The sequence below is a fragment of the Oncorhynchus mykiss genome, chromosome 1 (genome assembly GCF_013265735.2).
Source record: "Oncorhynchus mykiss isolate Arlee chromosome 1, USDA_OmykA_1.1, whole genome shotgun sequence".
NCBI classification, from domain to species: Eukaryota; Metazoa; Chordata; class Actinopteri; order Salmoniformes; family Salmonidae; genus Oncorhynchus; species Oncorhynchus mykiss.
The window spans coordinates 24,206,436-24,222,597 of record NC_048565.1 but is presented as its reverse complement, the minus strand read 5'-3'; the positions used below and the strand labels follow the sequence as shown (position 1 = coordinate 24,222,597).

Genomic DNA, 16,162 nt, shown 5'->3' with positions numbered 1-16,162 from the left:
ATTGTAGAAATAAGCTGTCATCAAGGCAAATGGTGGCCACTTTGAAGAATCTCAAATATAAAATATGTTTTGAATTGTTTAACACTTATTTGGTTACTACATGATTCCATATGTGTTATTTCATCGTTTTGATGTCTTCACTATTATTCTACAATGTAGAAAATAGTAAAAATATAGAAAAACCCTTGAATGAGTAGGTGTGTCCAAACTTTTGACTGGTACTGTATATATATATATATATATATATTATTCTTTAAATTATTATTGTCCAAACTTTTGACTGGTACCGTATATATTATTCTTAAAAATTATTATTATGCATTTTTAAGGGGGAATCAAACTCATTATACTTTGAAATGACTAAAACAACATTGAAACTGTGTAGAAATGCTAATGGGCCTACATTCTTACAGTTTCTTGAGTGTGTCCAGCAAATCACCGAAATGAAAGCTAGACAGACAAGGAGTAACATTTTCAAAAACAATAGAGAAGATTTTTTTGCACGTTTTGACAGTGAGGAAATATAGCACATTTTCAGTGCAGCTCTCCGGACCTCGATGAAGACCAAATGGCCCCCGGACCAAAATTAGTTTGACACCCCTGCCATCTTCCATGACATGAGAGACTTCTCTAGTTATGACTAGAGCAGTCCTCCAGGGTGAGATACTGAGACTGACAGAGCTTCTCAGGGCAGACTCTGGCAGGCTCCAGGATTTAGGTTTAGAGGTCAGACAGACATCTCTTAGGATCCTCCTCTCCCTCATCGCCATGGCAGCTGATTCTAATGAGCCCCCAGGTCCAGACCAACATTTGAAGGGCAACAGGAGACAGATTATGGACTTCCCCTCAGGGGTTCCCAGTGGTGTAAAGTACTTAAGTAAACATACTTTTAAGTACTACTTAAGTAGTTTTTTGGGGTATCTGTACTTCACTATTTTTATTTTTGACTACTTTTACTTTTACTCCACAACATTCCTAAATAAAAGAATGTACTTTTTAGTCCTTACATTTTCCCTAACACACAAAAGTACTCATTACAATTAGAATGCTCAAGCAGAATTATGGCACCTATCAATATAACACTTTGTCATCCCTACTGCCTATGATCTGGCGGACTCACAAAACACAACTACTGTGTTTGTAAATTATGTCTGAGTGTTGAAGTGTGCCCCTTTCTGTCCGTAATTAAAAATAACACGAAAATAGTGCCAACTAGTTTGCTTAATATAAGGAATTTTATGTACAGCATTTACTTTTACTTTGTACTTTTACTCAAGTATGACAATGTAGTACTTTTTCTACCACTGTACTTAAGTACATTTAAAACCAGATACTTTTAGACTTTTACTCAAGTAGTTCTTTACTGGGTAACTTTCACTTTTACTTGAGCCATTTTCTGTTAAGGTATCTTTACTTTTACTCAAGTATGACAATTGAGTACTTTTCCACCACTGGGGGTTCCACAACCTTTAGAGCTTCTGTAAAGTCAAAGGGAGATGTTTGATTGTCAGACACTTGATTGTTACGGTAAGGTCAGGGCTTTTCTATAATGATTATTCTCTCACCTGCTGCCCAAGAGCTTGCATGGAGTGAAACTCAATCTGTTCCCTCTTGATTCTGACCCAGTCTGGTTCGTCTGGGATCATAAAAGCAAGAATCATCTTGACCAGGATCAGGACATGCTGACAAACAAACACACACATATACACTAAGTATTAGTATACAATACATGAAGAACACCTGCTCTTTCCATGACTGACAACCCTAGTCACAGACTGTTCTCTCTGCTACTGCACGGAAAGCGGTACCTTAGTGCCAAGTCTAGGTCCAAGAGGCTCCTAAACTGCTTTTACCTCCAAGGCACGAGACTACTGAACAGCTAATCAAGTGGCTACCCAGACTATTTGCATTGCCCCCCCCCCTCTGTTATTATCTTTGCATAGTCACTTTAATAACTCTACCTACATGTACATATTACCTCAATTACTTCGACACAGGTACACCTACACATTGACTCTGTACTTGTACCCCCTGTATATAGCCCCGCTATTGTTATTTACTGCTGCTCTTTTATCATTTGTTTTTCTTATCTCTTACTTTTTAAAAGTATTTTCTTAAAACTGCATTGTTGGTTAAGGACTTGTAAGTAAGCATTTCACTGTAAGGTCTACTACACCTGTTGTGTTTGGCGCATGTGACAAATAACATTTAATTTGATTTGACCAGATGAATCGAGATGAATGCCATGGTCCCTAATTGACGTCACTTGTTAAATCCACTTAGATGTAGATGAAGGGGAGGAGAGTATTTTTAAGCCTTCATACAATTGAGACATGGGTTGTGTGTGTGTCATTCAGAGGGTGAATGGGAAAGACAAAAAATGTAAGTACCTTTGAACAGGGTATGGTAGTAGGTGCCAGGCGCACCGGTTTGTGTCAAAAACTACAACACTGCTGGGTTTTTCACACTCAACAGTTTTCTGTGTGTATCAAGAATGGTCCACCAACCAAAGGACATCCAGCCAACTTGACAACTGTGGGAAGCATTGGCGTCAACATGGGCCTAGCATCCCTGTGGAACGCTTTCAGCACGTTGTGGAGTCCATGCACAGATCAATTGAGGCTATACTTCAGAGCAACTCAATATTAGGAAGCTGCTCCTAATGTTTGGTATACTCAGTGTACATGCAACATATGTCAGTTGGGTAGATAATGACAGAGTAATATGCTATGAATAAGACAACTGTTATGAGCAAGATACTGAACTGTACTATAATCATACTGTACCTCGACCAGAATGGCGAAGAGAATGATGTTTCTGCCGCTAATCCCTCCCTCCAGACAGAACTCCCGGACCCGAGGAGACAGTAGCAACAGCCAGCAGTTAGACATAACTGAAACAAACCCCAGAACCTCAAACGCTGTCTGAAATATACAAAGGCAAACATAAGTATAGTTACAGGCACATACAAGGACAGGAGCAAAGACAGACACGTGTACAGCAACATGGATTGGCACCAATTTGAAAATGACATTAACCACATCTATTTATTCACCTGATTTAGCTACATAGCTAATTTCCATTTGCAGTAAAATTGTTCACATTTTCACATTCCCTCTCTTAAAAACCACCTGACCTGCCACACTCCTATGTTGGACACAGGGGCTGAAAAGGGTTTTCGGAACAGTTTACAGATCTTGTATGCATCTGCTCTGATCTCTGTGACGTTGTTGAGGAGCAGGAGGACGGCGGTGAGCGGGTACACACAGGAGAACAGACTCAAATACCCAAACTGCACCAGCAACTCAATGTACTCAGCAAATAGGCCCTGAAACATAGCGACAGATGCGATAAGTTACACACCAAAACATAACATTCAGTCACATTCAGTACAAATACAGTGCAAATACACCCAACCTTAATTCAACCCCCTACGGCACAGATACAAAGAAAGTCAGACAAGAGCACAATGAAGAGAAACAGAGGAAAACGTTCAAACACAAGCTAGACTTACTGGAAAAGGGGGCAGGCTTCTCTGGGCTCTGAGTTTGTCCACATTTGGGTCATCCTCCTGCTGCTTCTTCTGAGGAGCACTGAAGAAGCGGTCCACTATGAACGGCACCACCACCTCTGTACACTGGTTCACCAGTTGGGTCACGATTAGCAGAGACGCAAGCCTCTGCGTACACAGACAGATGGTTAACACACACAAATAGTTACCTGCTGTATACAAACGCACTCATGCATGCACCTGCACACGCACACACACACACACACACACATTCTGTGATCAACTACTTTAGGTGCAGTACATACTGCACACAGAGAGATCATGATGTGTTCTGTTGCACAGCTCAAGAAAACATTTATTTACATTAGCGATTTTTACTGTTACATTGTAAATAATTTCCTCTGGCCAGTCATAAACAAACAGTGCTGCCCAGCTGAAATCTCTTACCTTCCTTAGAAGTGAAAGGTCTTGTTTGTAGAAGGCAATGTGAAATAGCACAGCAAAGTAGTTGAAGAAAGTGAACTGAAAAATAGACATTTGCAGTTTCAAAGCTAATTTCCAGCAATGCTACACATTTTGCTATGGGGCTGAGAAGATTTTACCGTTTTAAAGCTGGTTTCCTGCAATTCTACTTATTTTGCCATAGTGCTGAGAAAACATGTAACAGTTTTAAAGCTAGTGTCCTGCAAATCTTTACATTTGTCATATGGTTGAATGAAAAATGGCAGTTTCAAAGCTAATTTCCTGCAATTCTACACATTTTGTCATTGGGCGGAAAGAACATTTTACAGTTTTAAAGCTAGTTTCCTACAATTTTACACATTTTGACATGGGGCTGAGAGAAAATTAGCAGTTTTAAAACTAGCTTTCTGCAATAGCACAAATTTTTACCATGGCTTATGTCATGTTCTTATGCTATCTGGGTGACTCAAACATTATAACAAAATCAATGGGGGACTCATGCCATGACTACATTTTTATTTTGGTGATTGTTAGTTCCCAGAGGTGATCTAAATTTTAAATATATTGCTCCAATATATTTTCTACATACTTTATATCTAGTTCTAGTCATTTAAGTTCACACTGAAAACATTTTACTGAAAATGATTTGGGATGGTAAAATAGCACACCGCCGCTGCTAAATGCATATGTGAGAAACACTGAATACATATCCTGTTTTACTGTATCTGATTTGCCTCTGACTAAGGAATGGCTCCCACATCTGCTTATACATACACAGATGATACCATCTGCACACTACACCTACCTGTATCAGAATACATTTAGCTCTGCACCAGGGACTAATGCAACAGATTTAGATATTCAGTAGGAACAGAGAGAGAGGGAGGACCAGAGGGATAGGTGAAGGATGAGGAGGAGGAGGAGGAGAAGGAGGGGGAGGGGGAGGAAGAAGGAGGAGGAGGAGGAGAAAGAGGAGGAGGAGGAGGAGGAGGAGGAGAAGGAGGAGGAGGAGAAGGAGGAGGAGAAGGAGGAGGAGGAGGAGGAGGAGGAGGAGGAGGAGGAGGAGGAGGAAGAAGGAGGAAGAGGAGGAAGAGGAGAGGAATAAACTGACAGATGGGGAAGGACGAGTGGGACTGACCAGGAGGACTTTGGTGGTATGATGGTTCTGGAAGGAGGACTCCTCTCTGTGGTTTTCTACAAGAAGAAAATAAACAGATTTTCAGGTGTTACATTTGCATACTGTATGATTCTATTAGCCTATGCCCTTCGGTGAACTTAGCTCTGTTTTCCAAAACATTTTACCCCCCACCACAATTATTCATCAACATCAAACTTATTGTCTCACTCCCTCTTCTCAATGATTATTTTTCACCTCCTCCCTATCTAACCCATCTACCTCTCCGTCGCCCAGTGCCCTTTCTCACCCCACTCGGTGAGTTGCATGGCCACAGTGCGGTACACATTCCCCAGCATGTTGGTGTAGATGATGTGAGCCACAGAGGGCAGGTAGAGCAGAGCTCCAGAGAACAGGGAGTCGCTGTCCTGATGGAAGCCCTGTGCCAGTGCCTCTCCGTGGTAGAACCCTGTCATACCCAGCACCACCATCCCCAGGAAGAACCCCACCAGGGGCACAGACACCAGGCCTACACGCAGCTGCCTCTGCCACTCCGGGAACAGGGGCTCCAGCCGCCCGGTCACAGGGTTGATCCCCAGGGTGCCGTGGAAACCAGGGCGGGGCTCAGCGAAGCGCTCGGCCAGGTGCAGCAAGCCCCAGCGGTGGGAGAGGGAGGAGCTGCGTCGCTTCCAGAACTCCATGACCAGCGTGGACCACAACATGCTGAACACGGCCTGTACCATGTGACCGCTGACCGAGGGGCTGTCGTCCACCTCTACCACCCCCCCAGCCTGCTCCTTTACAACTCCAGCTCCTGATCCACCTCCAGGCAGCAGAAAGGTCAGCACCAGGCCTAGGATAGCAGGGGGCACCAGAGCCCAGGTGTAGAAGTCCAGAAAACTGAAGTAAAACCCCACGGTGCCTCCGAAGTAGGCTTGGATAGAGTCTGCATAAAGGACAGAGAGACCATTAGTAGGATAAAGGAATACAAGTTTGTGTATGTGTGTCTATGTTTATATTTATGTTGTTGTTGTTTACCAAGAGGCTGTCCCCATATCTGCTTCCCAGAGTACCAGTTTCTGCACAGGTCTGTCAGTCTCTGCTTGTCATGCAGAGGGAAGATGTCCTTTATCACTCCCGCCTTCTCTAGCTTCTGACCTACAATATAGAGACAAGAGGGATAGGCTAGGACAGGACAGAGAGCTGTACAATACAACTACCATTACTACACATACAGACAGGGAAGAGGAGGTAACATAGGCAGAAGCTCGGCAGAATTGCATTACACTGTTAACGCTATCCAGCATATGTAAGGGACAGTGTGTTGTAGTTCTCAGAGCAGTAAGGGAGGACAGGAGAGAGCACAGAAATGATCAACCAGAGGTGGAGCTCTGCCCTGCTGCAGAGCAGCTCAGCTAAGCAAAATAATGACAAAGAGAACAGAAAATGCTGAGGTAAACAGAATATTTAAAACAGCGCGCGCGCACACACACACACACGCACACACACAGAGTAGAGACTCACATATGTTCTCCCTGGCCTTCAGGACCCCCTGAGACTCAGGGACTCCAGGGATTTTCTGCCCCTTCTGGGCCCTTAGAAAGTCCAGCTCATACTTGACTATGTACTGACGCTCCGCTAGCGTCAGGAACTCCTGCATGTCATCTGGTAACACAGAGGACAGGCGTCAATCAAGACTGTCATATATATTACATTTCATATTGTATTTGATCTTTATTACTACAGTTTATTACCACAGTGAATGTGTTGATTGTATTCCAACAGAAGGTGTATTGGGTGCTGAATATCTACACAACAAGTTCAATTTTAACTTGCCTAGTCGTGTTAGTAACTGTTATTACCGTAACTATCCCTCTACTATTTTCCTGCTGATTACCAACATTCTTACCAACATTTCTGAAGTTGTCTCTGTCATTGTAGGAGAAAGCAACCATGTCTCCATTGTGGTATTTCTTACACAGACCCAAGTCCTCTGTGGCTCTGAGGAGGGTGCAGCGAGGAGCAGACACCACGATCACATCCCCACACTCATCCTCTCCAGGGTGGGCCAGCAACGCTGCGCCTAGTCCAGGGAGGAAGAGAGAGGTTCAACCATATTATCATTGCCTCTACTGCAGTGTTCTTTGAGGGTGTAGTCCTACAATCTTCAGTTTCAGCCCGGTAATGACTGACACCTGATTCAGCTAATAAACTTAGATACTGATGAATGCTCCCGCAGTTGTAATGTGCAGCGCTTTGACTCAAAGGTCTTCGTCAGGCTTAACCCACGTTAATAAAGCAGTCCCTGGATGTACGTACACTACTTTGTAACAAGAGACTCAACTAATAAACTAATATTACTCAATAGTACTGAGCTGGAACAAAACACAACAAAGATTGAAGATTTCTGATCTGCTGCTGACCCTATCTGACCTGACCTCTCACCTCCGTCTCTCTCGGACACCTCGATCAGGGAGATGAGCCACCTCTTGGTGACAGGCTGGATGTTGTCTGAAAGCTGAATGAGGACCAGGGGCTCCACCTGCTCAGACACACAGCAGGGACAGCTGACCTGCGTCCAGGAGCCCTGGTTCAGGACCTTCGTCTGGGTTTGGACGGAGCCTTCATCTTCATTACCCAGCAATGCCGTTGTCTCCCTGTGGCCTTCACCTTTATCACCTAGTGATGTCATCATCTCCCTGTAGAGAGGCAGTGTGTGTTACCTGGTTCATCATCTGTGATATATTTATACACCCTGTAATCCACACATTTACATGGAGTTCAATTGGCCATAGAAGGTTGTGGCTGTAGGTTAGAGAGCAGGCCAATTTGCATGTGATGCTGAGAGGACAGGGTAGCAGTAAAACATAGAGAGGACAGAGAGGAATGACCAGATGGCAATCTGAGATCTGAAGTTGTGAACACTGAGTCAACATAGGAGGGCAGCAGTAGCCAGAGATAGACGTTATCAACAGATACAAGGGGCCAGGCCGGCTGCAGTACATAGTCTTCTTTGTGCTTGGCTCTAAGTGCTTTAAAGCACTGTCTCTTTAATTATGTTGTGCGTCAAGAAGGAACTGCAGAGAGCAACGGCAGTGTGGTAGCAGCATCTGAGCAGATAAGCAACTTCCTATGGGCTCTGCCTCTGACAACACAGATATATATAACATGTAACATCAAGGCCGAGAGGAAGAAAGTGAAAGCTAGATAGAGGAGGAAGGAGGGAGGGAGGTAAAGAATAATGAGTGTATGAAGGAGTGTACGGTACCTGACAGGGCGCTGAGGTATAGGTCAATAGGCGTATGTGGATAGCTGGACCACACCCCCTCCAGTATGATGTTTGAACACACACAATAGCAAAGACAACACACACACGAACATACACACACACAGTTGTCCTGAAATAAAGGTGGGGCCTGGTCAGGGGTCCTGAACACAGACCTAAACACACACACTTACACACTACGGATCTGTCCTTGCAGATGGTTGATTGAAAGTTGAGTTGCAGGACAGGAATGCAGTGAAACTTCTCCTTCCCTTCAGGGTGTGGAGCTCTGCTCACTGCGTTTATTTTTCCTCCCTGACAGGCACCTCCCATCTCTGTCTGCCTTTGTCTGTCTGCAGCCCTGGGTCCTACTGTCCCACAGAGCTCTGAGTCACAGACCATAGCCGCCACAGTACTGAACTACTCACACACAGCAGGTTGCATATGCAGTGGGGGCTGAAATTGACACTCTTGATAAAGATTAGCAAAAATGACTGTATAAAATAAATCATTCAAATACAATACTATATTGTATGCCCTCCAAAATTGGGAAATTCTATTATTTTATACTAATACAATTGCTCAGATAAAGAGATTTTGTTTAGTAAGTAATACATTTTTCTCTGAAACAGAGCATAATTCATGGTTCCTTCAATGATGGCAAGTCGCCCAGATCCTGAGGTAGCAAAGCATCCCCAAACCATCACACTATTACCACCATGCTTGACCGTTGGTATGAGGCTCTTACTGTGGAATGCAGTGTTTGGTTTTCACCAAACATAACGTGAGCAGTGTTGTCCAAAAAGTCAACTCACGTTTGCCCAAAAAAGCACCTGGAAGTACCTGGATGATCGTCAAGACTCCTGGAAAAATGTAATGTCTTGGAAGGGCCTAGTCAAAGTCCAGACTTAAACCCCATTGAGATGTTGTGGCCGGACTGAAAACAATTTATGCTAGAAAACCCTCAAATATTGTTGAGTTAAAACAGTTCTGCATGGAAGAGTGTGCCACAATTCTTCCACAGTGATGTGAGAGATGTTTGGTTGCAGTCATTGCAGCTAAAGGTGGCACAACCTTTTGAGTTTTGCATAACTGTATAAAATAAATGAAAATGATCCAAAGTTGAATTTGTTAACTCAGGTCCCTTTATCTAATATTATGTTTTGGTTGAAGATCTAAAAACCAGTGTCGAAAATATGCAAAAATAGAGAAAATCAGAAATGGGGCAAATATTGTTTTTCACGGCACTGTTTGCTGTAGGAAATCACCTTCATTAGTAGCCATTAGTAAGGCAAAGAATAACAGAATGATCTACAGTTCAGTACATCAACATGACTATTAAAAAATAAATCATTGTAGGTTTAGAGTAAAAATCTGCATTTCGCTACACTCACAATAACATCTGCTAACCATGTGTATGTGATCAATAAAATTTGGTTTGAAAACAAAACATGACAAGTGATCAGAAATATAAAGACATTTATTTACTGATACTTCCCCATTTGCATAGACATTTGAAATGCCAAAACAAAAGGCAAAACATGCGCTAAACCGATTTTACAATATTATTGCATAATTGAGCAGAGAATTTCATTTGTCAGAATCAAAGCTTACAAGTTGTTAATAAATATAGAAAAATGTATCTACAGGCCTATACTACTTTAACACAACAGGTGGCACCCTCCTGCTCAGCAAGATGCTTGGTCCAGTCAAAGGCTAGGGTGGGTGTAGATACAGAGGAGCGGGGAGGGGCATGCCAAACTCAGATGTCATTATTATCATTTTTATCAACACCATCAGCATCCTTATTATCATCCTTATTATCATATCACAACAATATTTGGTTCTTCATCAAGTCATGAAAAGTTCATCATACAAAAGTCATAAGCACGGGTACAAATATTGTCTTGAACGTGCATAGTCACTACTGTGAGATGAGTTCTTGATGCTAATCAGGGTATCTTACTGATCCTCCACTGACAGTTCTCTGTCCGAACACAACGTGAACACGACCAGACCCTGAGTCCTGACCCCAAACCTGACCTAAGTTCCAAACAGACCACTCCCACCCCCATTTAAATGACTGCAAGGAGGAGGATTTTATACAGTAAAGCAAATGCTGGATTACACATATTTATGTGATGAAGAATTACTCTCTTGGCATATAATAACTCCCATCAAGCCCCAATGGAGGTGATAGGAGACTGTGGACCCAGGACGTGTCCTTAGCTGTAGTGATATGTACATTTGTACGTTTGCCCACTGACAAAGAAAGGATCAGTTTATAATTTTAATGGTAGGTTTATTTGAACAGTGAGAGTCAGAATAACAACAAAACAAAAATCCTGAAAAACACATGTCAGCATTTTTATAAAATGATTTGCATTTTAATGAGGGAAATAAGTATTTGACCCCTCTGCAAAACATGACTTGGCAAAACCCTTGTTGGCAATCACAGAGGTCAGACGTTTATTGTAGTTTGCCACCAGGTTTGCACACATCTCAGGAGGGATTTTGTCCCGCTCCTCTTTGCAGATCTTCTCCAAGTCATTAAGGTTTCGAGGCTGATGTCTGGCAACTCGAACCTTCAGCTCCCTCCACAGATTTTCTACGGGATTAAGGTCTGGAGACTGGCTAGGCCAGGTGCTTCTTCTTGAGCCACTCCTTTGTTGCCTTGGCTGTGTGTTTTGGGTCATTGTCATGCTGGAATACCCATCCACGACCCATTTTCAATGCCCTGGCTGAGGGAAGGAGGTTCTCACCCAAGATTTGACAGTACATGGCCCCGTCCATCGTCCCTTTGATGCGGTGAAGTTGTCCTGTCCCCTTAGCAGAAAAACACCCGGAAAGCATAATGTTTCCACCTCCATGTTTGACATTGGGGATGGTGTTCTTGGGGTCATAGGCAGCATTTCTCCTCCTCCAAACACGGCGAGTTGAGTTGATGCCAAAGAGCTCAATTTTGGTCTCATCTGACCACAACACTTTCACCCAGTTGTCCTCTGAATCATTCAGATGTTCATTGGCAAACTTAAGACAGGCATGTATGTATATGTGCTTTCTTAAGCAGGGGGACCTTGCGGGCGCTGCAGGAATTTAGTCCTTCACGGCGTAGTGTGTTACCAATTGTTTTCTTGGTGACTATGGTCCCAGCTGCCTTGAGATCATTGACAAGATCCTCCCGTGTAGTTCTGGGCTGATTCCTCACCATTCTCATAATCATTGCAACTCCACAAGGTGAGATCTTGCATGGAGCCCCAGGCCGAGGGAGATTGACAGTTCTATTGTGTTTCTTCCATTTGCGAATAATCACACCAACTGTTGTCACCTTCTCACCAAGCTGCTTGGCGATGGTCTTGTAGCCCAATCCAGCCTTGTGAAGGTCTACAATCTTGTCCCTGACATCCTTGGAGAGCTCTTTGGTCTTGGCCATGGTGGAGAGTTTGAAATCTGATTGATTGATTGCTTCTGTGGACAGGTGTCTTTTATACAGGTAACAAACTGAGATTAGGAGCACTCCCTTTAAGAGTGTACTCCTAATCTCAGCTAGTTACCTGTATAAAAGACACCTGGGAGCCAAAAATCTTTTTGATTGAGAGGGGGTCAAATAAGTATGTCCCTCATTAAAATGAAATCAATTTATAAAATTTTTGACGTGCTGGATTTTTTGTTGTTATACTGTCTCTCACTGTTCAAATAAACCTATCATTAAAATTATAGACGGGTCATTTCTTTGTCAGTGGGCAAACATACAAAATCAGCAGGGGATCAAATACTTTCCCCGGGGGAAAAGGGGGGAAAGTATTTGATCCATACATACACACACACTACGTTATGACCTAACGGTTCAAATCACTGTGAGACACATGTACTTTGTGAGGCCCCAGTCCCCTGTCACAGTCTCCTCTCTCCATGGTCCCCTGAGGAAATCTAGGAGTTTTTGGGCTTATCTTTAGCGGCTTCACCCAAAGGACAAATTAAAAGGGGGAATAAGGGAATGAACAAAAACATATGGATTGCAGAAGATGGTGAAAAGGCTAGACACTTTAGGATATAAAACTAGTCAGAACAGTCGAGGATCGGCCTGGAACTGAACCGAAAGCCTCCCCTGTGGTTTAGTCTGATGCAAGATCGTCATCCTACATGCAGAGAGGGGCACAGGAACCTATAGTGGAGTCCTTATCAGTTCCATTCTGTAGCCATGTGCTCCTCCCTTCAGCAGGAGGCCTGATAGACTGGCCTCATGCCCTCAGTGTTCTGTCTCTGTATCCATGACAACACATATCCATCCATGCTTCCATCAATCCACACATCAATACACATCCATCTTCCTCTCACTCCATCTCTCTCCACCTAGTAAAACATCAACTCATTTGAGTTGTCATGTCAACAACAAACCAGAGTGTATAGGAGAGAGATGGAAAGGGAAAGATGCAGTCTCCCTTTGTTTGTACGAATATTTGTATACATTTATTCATACCATTACTGAATAGAAAGACCTTGTTGAAATATAAATTAGTCTGAACATAGTGAAAGACTAAATCAGCTCCCTCCATACCTTCCCACAGATTTGAAAAGGAAATGCCCAAGTTTAAGAAAGACACTACAGACTAACCATCAGTGAATTCAGTGGGCACACGCTGTCAACAGCAATTTTCTGTGTCAAAACAGCATAGCTGTGATATAATGTTGAGAATGGGGTTAAGTCCTCATAACAATGTTACTAAGCGTTACTAAAAGTATTACTACCTCTTGACCTCTAGCTGCATAAACACTCCAGGGATAGAGAAGGGACTTTCCTGAATTTTCTTAAAATGTATAAACCTGGACAGCTTAGATGTACAGTTGAAGTCGGAAGTTTACATACACCTTAGCCAAATACATTTAAAACTCAGTTTTTCACAATTCCTGACATTTAATCCTAGGAAAAATTCCCTGTCTTAGGTCAGTTAGGATCACCACTTTATTTTAAAAATGTGAAATGTCAGAATAATAGAGAGAGAATGATTTATTTCAACTTTAATTTATTTCATCACATTCCCAGTGGGTCAGACGTTTACATACACTCAATTAGTATTTGGTAGCATTGTCTTTAAATAGTTTAACTTGGGTCAAACATTTCAGGTAGCCTTCCACAAGCTTTCCACAATATGTTGGGTGAATTCCTCCTGACAGAGCTGGTGTAACGGAGTCCTGTTTCTAGGCTTCCTTGCTCGCACACACTTTTTCAGTTCTGCCCACAAATTTTCTATAGGATTGAGGTCAGGGCTTTGTGATGGCCACTCCAATACCTTGACTTTGTTGTCCTTAAGCCATTTTGCCACAACTTTGCAAGTATGCTTGGGGTCATTGTCCATTTGGAAGACCCATTTGCAACCAAGCTTTAACTTCCTGACTGATGTCTTGAGATGTTGCTTCAATGTATCCACATAATTTCCCTTCCTCATATTGTCATCTATTTTGTGAAGTGCACCAGTCCCTCCTACAGCAAAGCACCCCCACAACATGATGCTGCCACCCCCATGCTTCACGGTTGACATTGTTGTTCTTCGGCTTGCAAGCATCCCTCTTTTTCCTCCAAACATAACAATGGTCATTATGGCCAAACAGCTCTATTTTTGTTTCATCAGATCAGAGGACATTTGTCCAAAAAGTACAATCTTTGTCCCCATGTGTAGCTGCAAACCATAGTCTAGAATATTTTTATGGCGGTTTTGGAACAGTGGCTTCTTCCTTGCTGAGCGGCCTTTCAGGTTATGTCGATATAGGACTTGTTTTACTGTGGATATAGATACTTTGTACCTGTTTCACCCAGCATCTTCACAAGGTACTTTGCTGTTGTTCTGGGATAGATTTGCACTTTTCGCACCAAAGTACGTTCATTTCTGTTACTTTTAAGTTGTGTGTTTGTAATTTATTTTATTTGGGAATAATAACTGTTACTGTTGCAGGATTCCTGCGTTGTTTGATGCTTTCAAGTCTCCTTCCTGAGCGGTATGACGGCTGTGTGGTCCCATGGTGTTTATACTTGCATACTATGGTTTGTACAGATGAGTGTGGTACCTTCAATTTTTTTTCTGAGGTCCTGGCTGATTTCTTTTGATTTTCCCATGAAGTCAAGCAAAGAGGCACTGAGTTTGAAGGTAGGCCTTGAAATACATCCACAGGTACACCTCCATTTGACTCGAATTATGTCAATTAGCCTATCAGAGGCTTCTAAAGCCATGACATCAATCTCTAGAATTTTCCAAGCTGTTTAAAAGGCACGGTCAATTTAGTGGATGTAAACGTCTGACCCACTGGAAGTGTGATACAGTGAATTATAAGTGAAATAATCTGTCTATAAACAATTGTTGGAAAAATGACTTGTGTCATGCATAAAGTAGATGTCCTAATTGACTTGCCAAAACTATAGTTTGTTAACAAGACATTTGTGGAGTGGTTGAAAAACAAGTTAATGACTCCAACCTAAGTGTATGTAAACTTACAACTTCAACTGTATATAAGGACAACTATAATCTCTAACTTTCACCCTCCTAAACATCACTCTTTATCCTCTCTTCCACATTCACACTCCCTCTCTCACTTATTCTCTCTCTACTGCAGGGTTGGTAAACTCTTACCCTAGGAGGTCCGGAGCCTGCTGGTTTTCTGTTTTGTTCGAAGCAGCCAGAGCCAGCCAGAGACAAAGACAAGGACAGACAGACAGACTATAGGGACAGGCTGGGGTCAAAGGGTGTGGCGTCATTGAAGGGGTTGATTGCCAGGTCTAAGAGGGATGGGTGAAGGTCGCCCCCCAGTGGAGAGTAGAGTAAGTTGGGTCTTCTGAAAGGTCTGTTCAGGGATCAGTGTGTTGAACGGATAGTCCCACAATGTGGTGCTGATTCCAAAGCCTGCAGAGGGAAACCAATTTATGCCATCAGTGAGAGGACAGAGTCAGAATTATTTTTGCACACATACAGGAATCCAGGTATAATATTTATGAGAACCATACACAAAGCTGAACTACAGGCAATTACAGAGACATATGGACGGTCTGAGGTAATATAATCAGTGCTTGACTTGGGCAGGAGCTCAGCGGAGATGAGTACCAGCACCTCAAAATGTTCAACTGCTTGAGATCCTGCTCCTGTTCTAGAATATTAGCTCAAAAGTACCAGCACCTATTTCAGTCCAAGACAAGCACGGAATATAATACTTGATCTTGTTCGTCCCCCATCCTCTTTATCAGAAGTCACTGTAACAGAAGTATGGTGACACAAAGCTATTCAAATCAAATCGTATTGGTCACATACACATTTTTAGCAGATGATATTGTGGGTGTAGAAAAATGCTTGTGTTCCTAGCTCCAACAGTGCAGTCGTATCTAACAAGCAATGCCGGAGTGGCATTCACTAAAATACAGTAGAATAAAATACAGTATATACACATATGAGATGAGTAAAGCAGTATGTAAATATTATTAAAGTGACAAGTGTTCCATCATTAAAGTGGCCAGTGATTCCATGTCTATGTATACAGGGCAGCAGCCTCTAAGGTGCAAGGTTGAGTAACTGGGTGGGAACCAGTAAGTGATGGCTATTTAACTGTCTGATGGCTGTTGTGGAATAATCAGAATTTGTTGGTAACATATGTAAGATGTTTTGTATTCATCATATGTTATTAAAATGTTATTTTTGTATAATACTGTGGCAGGGTTGCAGTTATCTGTTCTATGTCAAGACTAAGTTGCATGGGCCGCAGAGAGGGGAGAGGTCAAAGTGTCATCATGTGTAAACATATCTTTTGCTCCACTGTGTCTGTATGCCAG

The 16,162-nt window shown here is 42.6% G+C and overlaps 2 protein-coding genes across 3 annotated transcripts in view; both read right to left on the bottom strand.

Moving 5' to 3' along the window:
- Window positions 1-203: 203 nt before the first annotated feature.
- LOC110513261 (anoctamin-10) lies at window positions 204-8,676 on the bottom strand. 2 transcript variants are annotated; one of them, XM_036973407.1, is made up of 13 exons: window positions 8,356-8,676; window positions 7,533-7,786; window positions 6,997-7,170; window positions 6,612-6,752; window positions 6,126-6,245; window positions 5,398-6,033; window positions 5,112-5,167; window positions 3,959-4,033; window positions 3,515-3,679; window positions 3,137-3,328; window positions 2,787-2,924; window positions 1,566-1,682; window positions 204-1,478 (listed from the first exon to the last, which is right to left on the bottom strand). In XM_036973407.1, the coding sequence occupies exons 2-13, from the start codon at window positions 7,780-7,782 to the stop codon at window positions 1,470-1,472; spliced, it is 2,073 nt and encodes a 690-aa protein (XP_036829302.1). In that variant the 5' UTR covers window positions 7,783-7,786; window positions 8,356-8,676; the 3' UTR covers window positions 204-1,469. The 2 variants fall into 2 exon arrangements, with proteins under 2 accessions (XP_036829302.1, XP_036829378.1); XM_036973483.1 differs by having other exon boundaries at window positions 8,547-8,676.
- A 6,081-nt stretch (window positions 8,677-14,757) lies between these two features.
- LOC110513138 (fatty acid 2-hydroxylase) overlaps window positions 14,758-16,162 on the bottom strand; it is a 35,686-nt gene continuing 34,281 nt past the window's right edge. The window contains exon 7 of the mRNA XM_021593154.2: window positions 14,758-15,245. Within this exon, the coding sequence (XP_021448829.1) occupies window positions 15,097-15,245 (149 nt within the window). The 3' untranslated portion in view covers window positions 14,758-15,096. The remainder of the gene's footprint in view (window positions 15,246-16,162) is intronic.